General features: G+C 42.4%; 1 protein-coding gene and 1 pseudogene across 1 annotated transcript in view; both read right to left on the bottom strand.

Annotated features, from left to right (window-relative positions):
* Positions 1-1,096: 1,096 nt before the first annotated feature.
* OCRL (oculocerebrorenal syndrome of Lowe) overlaps positions 1,097-14,829 on the bottom strand; it is a 54,386-nt gene continuing 40,653 nt past the window's right edge. Inside the window, exons 19-24 of the mRNA XM_005872762.2 lie at positions 11,209-11,232; positions 7,473-7,589; positions 5,462-5,546; positions 4,449-4,576; positions 3,585-3,696; positions 1,097-3,403 (exon numbers count right to left, since the gene is read on the bottom strand). Coding sequence (XP_005872824.1) covers positions 3,276-3,403; positions 3,585-3,696; positions 4,449-4,576; positions 5,462-5,546; positions 7,473-7,589; positions 11,209-11,232 — 594 coding nt within the window. The 3' untranslated portion in view covers positions 1,097-3,275. The remainder of the gene's footprint in view (positions 3,404-3,584; positions 3,697-4,448; positions 4,577-5,461; positions 5,547-7,472; positions 7,590-11,208; positions 11,233-14,829) is intronic.
* On the bottom strand, positions 10,224-10,867 carry LOC102252499 (annotated as a pseudogene).

Below are 14,829 nucleotides of genomic sequence, written 5' to 3'. Positions count from 1 at the left end.
CATCAGAACAATGAGACCAGATTAGATCATCACTAAGGTTTTCTCGGTAACACTTTGTGAACTTAAGGTGGTAGAGTGTGGCTTTAGATTATTAGACTATACCAAGAATCAGGTCTTCAATTTGCCCTGCAGTCAGAAAGGCCCTAATGGTTCTCCTGGAACAGCAGCCAGGATGCAGTTTCTAAGACCTGGAAAGGCAGTCACTGAGGCTGCTCCGCCACATTGCCTGCTGCTGTGTAAAAAACTGCTCGGTGTCAGTCTCCATCCACTGGAGGGAAATCCACCCCCCCCCAAAAAACACAAAAACTCCACCTTCTTCTGCCAAGGCTTTGGGTGGAGCTAGAAACACTGTTCGTGACAACACTGAGTCAGCACATTCATCAGGGTCAAGCTCACAGTGAAAAGGAACTGGAAGAGGGCGCTGGTTGAGAAGAAATCTCCAGCTGAGGCCTCTTCAGTCTCAAAGGAAATGGAATCAGAATGTGCAAGTTCATTATGCAGATAGCAGGGGAATAAGGTATAATGCTCAAGTTAGGGGTTTCCTCCTAAAATGCTAGAGCTCATATTAGAGTCTCCCCCAAGTATTGAATTATGGACTTCATCACCCCAAGAGATAAAGCTCAAAACTGGTTTTCAAAAGTTGCAAAATGAATTATGTGAAAACAGGCTCTTTTGGAGATATGTAGACACTATTGAGGCTATGTCGGCAAGGACAGCTGGGTTCTCACAAAATGTGTACGTTGGGATTTGTCAGATTTCTGGGCCAGGAGTTCTCATGGACCTGACCTGATGTGACACTTATGTGCATTAAGTATCAACATTCCTTCTCCGAGCAGGATTACTTTGTTGCCTGAATCCCCAGGGTTAAAATAAGGATCCTTGGCTGGCCTCTGAAAGCACTGACTTCTTTATTAGCCTCCGAAAACATGCAGCTGCTTCTCCTGCCCAAGGGCAAATATACTGAGAACTCTTGATATTTCCCTGTAAGACAGGAAATGACAGTACAGGCATCGCTGTGGGGACTGCAACCGTCAGCTGGGACCCAGGGACATAAGGCTCCCTCCTCAGTTCTTCCTCACCAAGATCACACTTAAGATTTTTCACACAACATATATTTATTCAGAAAAAAATTTGCAATAAATTATAATAAAAAAAGATGACACAAAATACAGAATCCCACTAGCAGCTTTGCTTAGTGACCAAAACATGTTTGAGAAATGTAACAAACAATTACAGAATAAGAATCAGAAAACAGTGAAAGGGAGACTAATGCAACATTACCACGAGTTTGAACTGTTTCTTCCCTAAAACCAAAGATGCAGTCATTCCCTAACAGTTAGATCTGAACTCCTTACTTCAGAGGTGTTAGTCACTAACACATTGGAGGTACTTAGGAATCAGAGGTTGGGGTGCTAGAGGCACTGTATGGAGGCAGATATCTTACGTCTGCTCTATTTCTTGTCTCCTCTACCTAGAGATTGTCTAAAACTCTCAACCATGCATACATCTCAGGACCAGAGCTGGAAAAAGGTTGAGGCAATGAACTATGTGCATTTGCCTTATGAGGAAAGAGCTAGGATGCTGCACACAGTTCCCAGGACAGACACTGCCCTATCTTTGTGTTATGACCTTGCCCAGCTTCTATAATATGCCTCACCTGTGATCGCTTTCTGGCCTAGTAGAGATGACAAAAGCGTTCTGTTCACCATCTTCCATTGACTACATCAACACCCAGCCTTTAATCTATCAGATCTGTAGATATTTGGCACCAATAATTTGATTCCTAGTACCATAAGTCCCAGACAGGAAAGGGTTTAACCAGTCTATCACAAGATATGTATGTTTTCTTTTCCCCAAAAACCTCAAGTTATAAGAGATGGTGGAACTGGAGAACCATTCAGTTGTGCTGTTTCTCTTGGCTCTCTCCTTTGATGTGCCAGAGTTAAGAGTCAACGCTTAACACTGGACACAATGCCTGTCCATTAGGCTCCTTGAATTTAATAGTAACAGGCAAGAGTAAGTTGACTCAGGGTGGTTTTAATGAAAGAAAACAAGAGGAAGCCAATTGTATCAGGTAATTTTGCAGTCAGTAGCTGGTTTGCCAACCGACATAGATTAATTTTTTTAAAGGCTGCCCTACAGAGCTTGAGTAAATGAAGAGTGCAGAGGGTTGTCTTGAGTGGCAGAGAAAGGTGCTTAGCTGGCCCCACTGCACAATCTCTCTTAAACAGCACTGGACAAAGTGGCTGGGAGCCAAAGGGAGCTGGCTGTACAGTTCAGTCAGCCTTGATGAGGGAAGAGGCGACACTGGCCCCTTGTACGTCAGGAGACTAGTGAAGGGGTTCCCAGAATGATCCTCAATCCTCAGTACTCTTGCTGGGGGAAAGGAGAAATATCTCTAGAAAGGCCTGCTTGAGGTGCAGACTAGCTTTTTTAATGTGGTGTGTTTCTAAGTGGGGGATGGGTCCCATAGTTCTCATGTAAAATTTGAAAAAGAGAAGGGATGGTAGGAAGCAGGACCTGTCAAACATGAATGTATTCACTTGTGAATACTCAAAGTGCTTCTACTCTGATTCTCTCACATCAATGGAATGTTATTTCTAATAGTCCTAAAGTTCTGCTATAAAATGAGGTCTGAGACAAGAGAATATGGTTCCACCCAGTGCAGATCCATGAAAAGGCCAATGTTACAGAGACATATGGATACCACTGTAGTAGAAATGCACAAATGCATGTAACAAAAACACGTAGAACGTTAACTCACTGTTGGGGACACCCAAGGAGTCACTAGCCTCACTCTGACTTCCTCCGATGTGATAGCACTAGTAGAGTGCAAAGAGGCGAAGTGGGGATGGTAGGGCAAAAGTGCTTTAGAGGAAGGACTACACACAAGTCTGAGCTACACCAAGTAGTGCTTGTAGGCCTAGAACAGGAACATCACAGAATCTAGGCCTAGGGTGCTAAGGACAATCATGACAGCTGGGCAGGGGGCAACAAACACATCCCCAGGTAAAGGTGTGTAAATACAGAACTCTTTGTCTTATAGAGAAAACACAAAAACACCAAAATATGGTAACTTTGGCTTGGCAATATAAGTCTAATAGTACTTTACTGTGTAGGATATGGCAAGGGAGGGATTAGGAAACTTCCTTTTTCATGCCTCAAAATTCTGCAATAGACCCTTCCTGTGACATGACTTTGCAAATCACTCTGAAATACTTGGTGTCCAAGATCTTCCACCTCTAGAATCTTGGAGTGTAGTTAAGAGAAAGGGCTTACTGGTCTTCATCGCCCCCCAGCAGGAAACCCAAAAGGAACTGGATAGCACGCTGGCGGTCACTTGCAGTCTGTCTTGCCAACAAGTTAGGTGGAGGTCTTAGGAGAAGACTTGTGAAGAGAGTAGCTAGAGGGCACAAGAAAGAAAAGGGAAAAAACCCTGTCAGACACAACCTAAGCAAAGCCTCAGTGATCGGGGTGGGGGTCAGGGGATGGGGGCAGTGGGAAGGAAGTGACTGTCCTGTGCCTGGACATTAAGGACATTCTGACCAACACCCACTGTGGCCATTCTTATTAGGTATTCTTACCGATCATGTTGGCACTGACATTGTTGTATTCAGAGAATTTTAAGAGTTCTCGAAGGAATGCCATCAAGTAACGGAAAACATTTCTATGGCATCTTGGAAGCTGGGAAATCACCTGTTTTTTAAAAAGGGGGTAGGTAGTGAGGAGAACAGTTGGAAGAAGGGAGTAAGAAGAGCCCATGGCTGCAATAAAAGTAGTTTGTAATCCAACCTTTACAGGACCCCATTCATCTGTCACAACCCTCCTTGATTTACTCATGACCAACACAGTACCTGCCCAATAATAATTTCCAAGTCAGAATGGTCATACTATTTGGCCCCTGTCCACTCAATGACCAGGCCATGCCATCATCACACATTCACATGCACACCTCACATCACAAGCAGGTCGGTGTTAATCTGGTCTTTTCTCATTTCCTCATGATGGGAAAATGTCAGGTACCCATGGCATCTGTCAAGCTGAATAGTTTTCTCAGCAATGTCATTTAGCATGGATGGGAACTCCTCCCAACACTCACTAATCTGATTCAGAGGTATTCTCAGCTATTGCTACACAAAGCAGACAAAAAGAAGGCTCACAAGAAGTGTCAGCCAGAATCCCATGTGTGATCAGCTTCCACAAGTTTATGCCACAGTAGAGGTATCCACCCTACTCAATGGGCCAACTGGAAGAGGGTGCAAAATATAATAGGAAATAACACAACCTAAAATTTAAGGGTTCCAACTCTCAATGCTGGTGTCAAGCCATGAAAAACAGATCCAGAGCCATCCTACCATGTACCTGGCAGCGCATATGGCTTTATAAACTCAATGGTTTCTTTATGGGGGAGCCTGCCCCAAACACATCCTCAGAGCAATAAAACTTACCTGTTTGCAAACCCGGGGATCCTGAGCAGAGTCAAGGCAACGCTGATACAGCTCATAACAGATGACGGGCTCTGGCAGGGCTTCCAGGAAAATGAGCAGAGCTTCAGCCACAGAGTGATTACTGCCAGCTGGATAGACAAGTAAAGGGAAAGGAACTCCAGGAAAAAGGTCACACCTGATTTGCTCCCCTCCTCAAGCTCCCTCAACAACTGCTCTCTTCCTCTTATTCAGGGCATACTGATCCTAATTGGGGTTTGATTATTTTATTGGTCCATGTACATTGCAGCTGAGTTGTGACAAAATTGATCAGACTCTTGGGAGGTTTGGGCCAACTTGAGAGTCAGGGGAATATAGCCTGCAGAAGGACAGTCCACACTGGATCAGTCCTGGAAACTAGTCCCATCCTCCTCCCTGTCATAGTGACAGGACATCTGGTGGCAGAAGTGATAAATTGCTTGAAGCAGAACAGTACCAGTGCTGTGGGTCCTATTTTCTGTACTTATTAAAAGTCATTATTGCCCAGCTGGCGTGGCTCAGTGGTTGAGTATTAACCTATGAACCAGGAGGTCACAGGTCAATTCCTGGTGAGGACATATGCCCGGTGTGGGGCGTACAGGAGGCAGCTGATCTGTGATTCTCTCTCATCATTGATGTTTCTATCTCTTCCTCTCTCTTGCTCTCTGAAATCAATAAAAATATATTTTTAAAAAGTCATTGTAACTTACCCTTGATTCTTTTCAGTAAGAGTCTGATACAAAGAAAGGTCAACATTTCATAAAAGAAACTGAGAAACAATTGTATAGTCAATGATTACCTTATAATAAAAGACACTGGAGGTCAATGGGGGGAAAAGGAGACATGTGTACTACTATTTGTAATACTTTAAACAATAAAAGAATAAAATAAAAGACTCGTATGAAGAAAAGATGGAAGCACAAACATCAAATGTAGGTGGGAAGAAGAGCTTGGCCAAGTACTCATCCAGCTTCCTAAGCCTTTGTCAAAAAGGATACGGATTTTCTCGGGAAGGCTGGTATCCAGGCAGTCTATGATCTGCTGTAACTCTTCCTGCATTCCAGGGGTTTGGAACAGGTCCTCCTACCAAAGAAGTCACAAGGGATGGAACAAGGCAAGATAATCCTAAGGTTCTGAAAACTACCCAGGGATCAGGAGAGCAGCAGGAAGTAAAGGGAAGGATGGTGTGCATAATCATGATTAGGAATGGAGGTGTGACAACGGTGCCTGCTCTCTTTGTCATCTCTATAATTTGTGTAAAATCTTATTTCAAACCAGAAAATTATCTTCAAAAGTTTTAGCCTGTACCCGATATGGCAGAGGACTAGATGGCTAGATCAGGAAACCAGGTGTTCCCAGTTCTACCATGTTGACAAGTAGAAGACAGAGTCTAAACAGTAGAACCACATTCAAACACTGATACAGGTACCCTCATTTCTGAAAACTCACATTATACCACTTTGCTTTTACGAAAGACCTACGTTAGTACTTGTTTTCGCTAACTGAAAGCAATCCAAAAACAATTTTTTGCTTTTCTGAAAAAATGTAAGAAACAAAAATAGCATTCAGTGTTTGTTTTGCAGCAAGCTATTATACAGGCATCCCACACCCAAGCAATGACAGTGGCCTGGACAATCTCCTTCCCCACAAACCACACCCAGTATCAGCATCTCAGCATTAAGCCACCATAGCTTTGAACTGTCTGTGAGCATCTGTGCTTCATCTCCATTTATTTATGCATTCCTGATTTTACTGTATGTTAGTGTTATTTTAGGTTTTATGTGTTGTTTGGTATGCTTTGGTAGGTCATTTTTTGGGTCTGGGAACATTCAAAAATATTTTCATATAAATTAATGGTAATTACTTCTCTTTACACCATTTTGGCTTATGAAAGGTTTCATAGGAATGCTCCAGATAGCGGGGGAGACCCGTATTACAGAATGCTGGGACAGGAGTAAATAGCATGTCCATCGCAAACCTTGCTGCTCAATTTGGTCCCAAGAGATTTCTCTTTTTGGGGGAAATAGGTTGGGGGTGACTAGCATATTAGATAAGATTTACAAGAAAAATGAAGACCAAATTTTAAAAATGGGCTTGAAGTTTGCTTTAAACTTTAAAATCTGCAATGCCTACACGACAGCAAAAGCAGGCATGATCTCAGGTATGCAGTGGTCCAGGGAAAAGCGTGTGCAACCAGGAGACAGACGGACTCAGTTCGGGACCCAGCTCTGCCACTATGCTTATGCTCTGGTCTTAGGTAAATCACTTAACCTGCAAGCTTTAGCTTTCACATCTGAAAACAGGGATACTTCCACGTGCCCAGACAATCTGACAGTGCTCCCATGTGGAGGTATCTTGGGACAGTTAAAAGCTCTAGACCAGCGGTTCTCAATCTGTGGGTCGCGACCATCAGAAAACACATATAGCATATCAGATATTTACATTACGATTCATAACAGTAGCAAACTTACTATTTTAAAATCTTTTCGAGTTTTGGCTTTGCTGCCGTTTTGATGGTTTTTTCTATCCCTTGGCAGGCCTGTGCCTTTCTACATAGCCCAGTCCCACCGTCTCCTTAGTCCTGTTTTTATTAGCAGTAAAGATGCCTTAACTAGTGATGCATCTATAAGGAACTCACATCCCATCTCTGGGCCTTAGCTTTCTCTCTGTGCCCTGAGAGAGTTGTGTGGCCCTGCTATTAGTGGTCTAGTTACAGGGGTGGGCAAACTTTTTGACTCGAGGGCCACAATGGGTTCTTAAACTGGACCGGAGGGCCGGAACAAAAGCATGGATGGAGTGTTTGTGTGAACTAATATAAATTCAAAGTAAACATCATTACATAAAAGGGTACGGTCTTTTTTTTTTTAGTTTTATTCATTTCAAATGGGCCGTATCTGGCCCGCGGGCCGTAGTTTGCCCACGGCTGCTCTAGACTGATGTGAGGTATGATCATTTCCCACTGAACTCACACACCTTCCAAAGTTGTAGAGCAGGCCCACTCTCACTTACCTGGTGACAGGCATATCTGAATAAGTGATCTACCAGAAGCCAGATCTCCTTGGGGACCTGAAGGGGTCTCTCACTGGTGCCTTCATCCAAGGGAACCATCTGCAGGAGAGATTTCTCCTAAGAGATGAGAATCAAAAGGGTCTCAATAAAAACTTTTGTCTATAACTTACTCTCCAAATCCTGCTTATATGGGTACAACTTGATCTTCATCTGTTAATATATTTGTAGGGGTTTTTTCCCCCCTCACTGGGAATACCCCTGGTAAGAAGGTACTTGACACTGATTCCCACAGTTAAAGGATCTCCTTTTCTAGATGCTTCACTTAACCATTAAGCATTCCATTTGGGTTTATTAGGTTTATCACTTGGATGCACTGTGTGCTATAAATCCTTTCAAGGGTGACACTGAGAACCAGCACTCCAGCGATTTGGTCATGGTAGAGTCCACACACCACCAGAGACGTGTGGACCATTAAATTGCAGTTGTCAACACGGTACTCTGAAAGAGCAGCATCTACTTAGGTTTTTGTTGACTTTTAACTTATTCTTCTTTCAGGTTTTACCACAAATATTAGAGTTTTCACTGTTGATTTAAATGAGGTTCACTGGTCCTCAGGAATTCAATACAATTCTCCACATTAGACCTACGTGCATGAATTATTTCAGGCTTGACAAAAGGTCTAATCTTAAGGCACTAAAAGTCATAAGCCTTAAGATCCAAAAATAGTAAACTGAATACAGCATACCAAGAGCCAGAAATACAATGAAAAGTCTAGGGTCTGAGTCCAGAAGTTATTTTTTATATTAATAGCTCAGTAAAAATTTCTCAGGGCTTTGACACCTTTCACCTATCTTCCTATTATCTGTTAGATTCTCCTGAAAGAATCTAAGAGGAAAAACACAGAAGTGACATAAATTGGATCAATAACTAAATCTGAACTTGAAAATGGTGTGTGAATAAACTCAATTTTCTTATGTTTATAGTCAAATATAAATTATATCAAAAGATGTCTGAAATGGGTTAAAAGGCATCTGAAGGCAGCCTTCAGAAAAATCCTAGTGGAGAAAACAGTGAACAACTTTTTTGCATCTTTTCCCCATCCTCCTCCTCCAGCTTACGGTCATATATTATATATATTCAACTTTAGGAAATTCTGTAAATTCCATGTACAACTCCCAAGCCATGTAGCTTTAAGGGAAAGAAAGAAACATTTTACTACTTCCAGAGACTGTGTCCACCAGAGCAGAGCTACTAAGGGCTCTTAACATTTTGTTCTTCTATAAGCACTGGTGACCTTTTAAAGCCCCCGTTCTTTCTGGGGGAGATGAGAAAGAGAAGGGAGCATGACAGCTGCTACCATTTAAAATCTATTTTCTTCACATTTATTTTGCTTCATTTCTTTCTTTTCTCCCCGGGCTTCTATTACTTTATATTCACGTTCCCTAGAGTTGCCAGAACTTCTAACAGCGGCTCATCCTCTAACTTCTTTCTGGTTGTGAGTATTGAATCCAGGCATCCACATGGTACTTAAGCCAAAACACTGTCCATAATGCACTCTGCTCACTTTTTGGACCAAATGCAACACAAGTACAAATTCTGTAGAAGATGCCACCAAACTTACCATATATAAATTATTCAGCACTGATTCACATACTCATAAAAAAAATCTGACATCCAATCGGCACTTTTTCCTGCACTAAGGCATTAAAGGCAACACAGGCACTGTCCAAGATGAAAAGACAGAACATGGTCTGCTATTAACAGGAAAAGGTTGGGAGCAGAACCATCACAATCCTTAGTGGTTTAAAAAGGTTAATAAAATGTCAGTAGGTTATATACACCATCCACTATCCATTTTCAAATTCATGTATGATAATATGAAATGTCACACTTGAGGTCTCTGAAGTCTAGAAAAAGTTCATGCACAAGAAATAATACTTTTTTAAAAGTCCACAAATTATCCTGAGCTCTTAACTTTCAAAGAGAAACCAGGCACATTTGTCTTCTTTCAACAAGACACATCCAGTGTGTGATGAGCCCACACATTGTAACGCTAGTGCTAATAACTAACGTACAAAAACAGTACATCCCCACCACAAAAAGGTCTTAACTGCACCAAATGTGGAGGTCACATTAGTGACTGTGTGAAAGTGCTTTAAGAATGTTTTTCAAGCCCCTGTTTCGCTACTTTATAGCCCTGTATGGAGCCAGGCACTCTCAAGTTCAAAGAGGCAGAAAGCCGCAAAAGGAGCGCTTCACTAGCCTTCAGGAGAACTGGTTCTAGTCTCCTTTGCCCCACACTCCTGACACCCTTGATGTCAGGAACAGTATGACTCCGGTGAGTTTTTCAATTGTGCTGGGCCTTAGTTTCCTCATCAACAGAATGGAGAAAACACCTGACCCTGTCCAAAGGCAGAGAGTGGGACCAGATGACCCCTTATGAACTCATTCAGCTCTATGATTTTATTCTTATGCTCTATTTCTTGACCAGATCTGGGTATTCTTTCAGTAATTAATCACTATTATCACTAATCCCAAATAACTTTTTTTCCATAGAAAGCAGAAAAATAATTTATTCCAAAAGATGGCAGAAGTAAGAAATTCATCCTGAAAATATACTTTGGTGTAACTCTGTTGGGACAGATCTCCCCTTGAACATGTTCTGCTACCGGCTGCCGCACTGGAGTCTTACTGTCTCATGACAGCTTTTAAGCACGTCACTGCTTCTTCCCATGTCACAAGCAGGCAGGAGCCATCTTCAGATCCACAGGTCCCAAGGAGAGTGCTGTGTTTCCCAGAAGAGCACCTTCTGTCTCAGAGGAGTGCCTAAACATTTGATGGCATCAGCACAGTTTAGATTAAGGAGGCATATAATTCATCAAAGTGTAAAAAAGCTAACAGGAAAATATTGCACTGGAGAGTAAGATGGTCAACTGTGGTGTACGTGTTTAAGGCAGCTGATGGCCAGAGCAGGCGAGCAAAGGAAGGTGGCCCAGGTGTGGAGGTGACTGCACATCTAGAGGAATTCTCGATTGATGGCTTGATGGCTGAGCACTGGGCAGGGGGTCTTCTTCCTCAAGGCCAGTGATACTTGAGATACCAGATGGCTTCATTTTTCAACTGTGGTCCAAAGAGAGGGTTGAGTTGGGCCAGAATTGCAATCAGCCAAAAGAGAGAGCAGCAAATTGAACAGGTCACCACATGGTGATTAACTCCCCGGTTGGGGCCCTTAGGGATGAACCAGGGCACCAGGAGACCGACGATGCTCCAGAACATGCTCATCACGATCAGAGGTACCGTGAAACCTCTGTACACCATGGTAGCCACCGGAGTTGCTAGCCCCTGCCCCACCACCGCACTTGGGTCCCACCTGGAAGACCCAAGTCACTCTTAGTGCAAGAGCAACCCACTTTTGGTTTTATTATCATTGGAAATGGAGGACAGCTAAGTGGTACCTTCCACCATCTCATGAATTTTCAGATGCATAAACAGCTCTTTAGTTATTTCTCATTTCAAAAATACAAGTCTGGAACCTTGAGTCTATTGCTTTTATGTCCTGGGTCTCAATGACTTGACTGGTAGAGTTAGTATCTTTCCTGTACTTCAGACACACTAAAAGCCAGCTCTGGGGGATTTTCACAGTCAGAGGTCTCTGAAATGGGAAAGCCTAGGGACAAATTCCAAGGACCACAGTTAAATGTTAATCAAGCACAGGGAAAAGCATAGGTTGCATTACCTTTTCTAGGAAGCTGTCTTCTTCCTGAGAGCAGAGCAGGAAAAGAAAGTCATTGACAGACAGAAAATTATTAGAATTAATTTACAGAATTAGAAACAGATCAGTATTATGAGAACTCAACTAGCTTTAAACAGTTTTAAATTCTTCAAATAAATCATGATTGTTGAAAATGAAACAATTCTCATATGCAAAATTCTCTATTATGCATATTAAATTTTTGTGCAGTTTACTGAGACTATCACTCAAGAAACATTCATGTGCAGTCCTAGACTTGTGTGTACTTTGGCAGCTGCCAGCTGACCTGGTCGAATGGCCCTGATGTTTCCTTTTCCTGTACTGCTTGGAGGCAGGCCCTGCTGCTGCACTGTGCAGCTTCTTGCTTCACCCTAATGCAGGGGTGGGGAATGTCCGGCCTGCGGGCTGTATAAGCCCCTCGAAATCATTAGGTCTGTCCCTGCCAAGGCACAAGGGGCGAGTTAATTAAATGTTTGACCAAATATAGCAGCCTAATTTTTAAGCTGATAGTTTTGTATGGCCTGTGAATAATGTTATAAATATCTAAATGGCCCTTGGCAGAAAAAAGGTTCCCCATCCCTGCCCTAAAGCCACTTTAATGGAAAAATCTGGTTGTGAGCCTGATTCAGAAGGAGGTGGTAAGTTTCTCTCCTCTCAACTGCCATTCCTCTCACTCTGGCTAGCCACACTCCTTTCCATCTCCTCATAGCCACTCCCCTCCTCAAAGGACTTTAGAGTCCCCAAATATGGAGGTCCCTCTGAAATGTAAATTAATTCTATTTCAGATCTTTGCAGGCCAGAACATCCATCTTTATCCCTGTTGTGTTTATCCTATAGGGCATAAGAGGAAAAAAGAAAAGCAGGGGAGAGGGAAGAAGCGCTGAATTAAAAAGCTTTCTAAGCATCTCTGTCTTTTGTGTTATTATTACAATCCAATAACAGCAACAATAACTACACATCCACCACTTAGGGAGCTTCTGCCATATAGTGGGAACTGTGCAAAGTGCTCATACACAATGTCATTTATTCTGCACATGTGTGCAAAGTAAGTATTATCCCCACTTTACAGATGAGGAAACTGAGGCTCTGAGAAGATTAGAACTCAGGTCTGACTCCACAATCATTACCACTATGCTCCCTTAGACAACTCAAAAAGGACAATCTGACTGCTTCCTGGACAGTGAGGCAAGGAAAAGCGGTGAGAACGTATTCCACTCCATAGCAGGCTAAAGACAGTGGGAAACCCTAGTTACAAGGCAGCATAGTTAGCAGAAAGAGTACAGGCATTGGTGTTAGTCCTGAGCACAAATCTCTGTTCTCTTATTAATTTTGTACAGACCTTAAGCAAGTTACTAAACTTTGTAAATCCTTAGTTTCTTCATCTCTAAAACAGGGATAACAAAATTTATCTCATAGGGACGGAGAAGCAGCCTAAACCCAGCGGTGGTAGGACGGTAGGCCAGCAGAAGGCCTGGGTCCCTCAAAGCTCCTTCTACCTTCCCAGCAACTCCCAACAGGAATCCTTCCAAACCCACCACAGACCACTAAGAACTTGAGTATAGCCCTAGCCGGTTTGGCTCAGTGGATAGAGCGTCAGCCTGTGGACTGAAGGGTCCTGGGTTCGATTCTGGTCAAGGGCACGTACCTCGGTTGCAGGCTCCAGGGCGAGTGCAGGAGGCAACCAATCGATGTTTCTCTCACATTGATATTTCTCTCTGTCTTTCCCTCTCTCTTCCACTCTCTCTAAAAATCAATGGAAAAATACCCTGGGTTGAGGATTAAAAAAAAAATGATGTTGAAAAATAAACAGATAAATAATAAAATAAATTTTAAAAAAAGAACTTGAGCATAAATCACACATCTAAGGTCTAATAGTAAAAGGAGAAATCTCGTCTCATGTTGCTATCAGAGATGTGCTGGGGCTGAGTGAGCGGTGGAGTATGTTCTCTGGCATTTCGAGTGGTAATGTTGAGTGCATTTCCCCCAAAGGACTATGATATATGGCGAGTAGGTTGTTAGTATTAATAGATATATTATGAATTAAACATTCTTTTGTGGGTTTACCTGGGCTTTTAAATACCACATATAAAACGAAATAAAAATAATCAGAGTAACAGTGCTTCATAAAGTATAAAGCATTTATAGTATTACTAGAGGCCCGATGCACAAAATTCATGCGGGGCTCAGCCCTTACAGCCACTGGGGCTGCCTCGGCCAACACAGTCCCAGCTTCGTCCAGAAGGTCTTTTGGCCGTCTGGTCTAATTAGCATATTATGCTTTTATTATTATAGATAATTATAATACTTTTTAATGTCAAAGTTAATTCGGAGTGCCAAACATCTAATTTAACATAATTTTGGAGCACAGCCTTTTTAAAAATGTAGACGACTTACAAGCAAAATAGAGACAGACTCACAGAAAACAGGCTGACAGCTATGTGTGTGGGGGGGTGCAGGATGGAGGTATGGAGGGATTGAGCAAAAAAACAAAAACAGAAAAAAATTCACAGACTTGGACAATAGTGTGATTACCAGGGGGAGGGGCGGTGGAAGGAGGTGGAGGAGATTAAAGGGAGGGGGATAAATGGTGACTGATGGAGACTTGACTTGTGGTGGTGAACACACAATACAGTGTACAGATGAAATTGTGCACCTAAACCTATATAATTTTGTTAACCAGTGTCACCTCAGTAAATTCAATAAAAATGAAAACAAGTGTAGATTACTTAGTAATAAATAGAGAATTAGCCTGTCTGACACACTCAATTTTCTCTCCCACGAATACATGCCACATGATATGATGAGTAAAACTAGGCAGAGTTTTTATATACTAACCTGTCAAACCAGGCCCTCAAAGCAGTTTTCTTTGAGCAGCAACCACTAGCAGTACCAGGCACTGTGCTAATGCCTCTGGAGGGTGGGGAGGAGGAGAAATGAGGCCATAGAGAAGAAAGACACAATCCCTCTCTTGGTTTTGCAACTGAGTTGGGGTGAGAAGTCCCAGAATTTATGGCCTTATATTGTTATAATTTACAAATATGAGTTCTCAGTAAATGGTTAAAACCAACAAACAAATAAAACAGCATTCAAATGAAGGAGAAACAGCTTTCACCTGGGACTGTTGGGGGACATTTCACAACAGAGATGGCACCTAACTAGTCCTTAAAAGATTCACAGAGTTTTAAAGGGTAGCAATGGAGTGAGGACATTATAAGTGTAAGGGGCAGAAGTCAACAATGGTGTAGAGAAGGTAAATAATGAGGTGAGATTAGGGAAAATTTAGTCAGCAGGTTTGTGGAGAGCGTGGGAAGATGTTGACAAAAATAGTGGGAAATAAATCTGAAAAGGTGTGTTGAAGTCAGACTTTGGGGGGACCTTGAGCAACAGGTAAAGCTATTTGGATTGCATTTAGCAGGCACGGGGGGGCCACTGACTACCTTTAAGCAAGGAGATGACAGGTCCCAAAGTTGTATTACAGAAAGACCAAGCTGACAGCGCTGAAGAGGAAGAAATGAAAGGATAAGGATATAGAGGCAAAGGGTATGTCAAAAAGCTATCAAGGTGTGTCAAGAAGGAGAGAGTAAATACCTTACCTACAAATTGGAA

This window comes from Myotis brandtii, unplaced genomic scaffold, assembly GCF_000412655.1.
Source record: "Myotis brandtii unplaced genomic scaffold, ASM41265v1 scaffold39, whole genome shotgun sequence".
Taxonomy (NCBI): Eukaryota; Metazoa; Chordata; class Mammalia; order Chiroptera; family Vespertilionidae; genus Myotis; species Myotis brandtii.
Note: the sequence above shows the minus strand (reverse complement) of the source record. Positions and strands in the feature narration are given on the sequence as shown.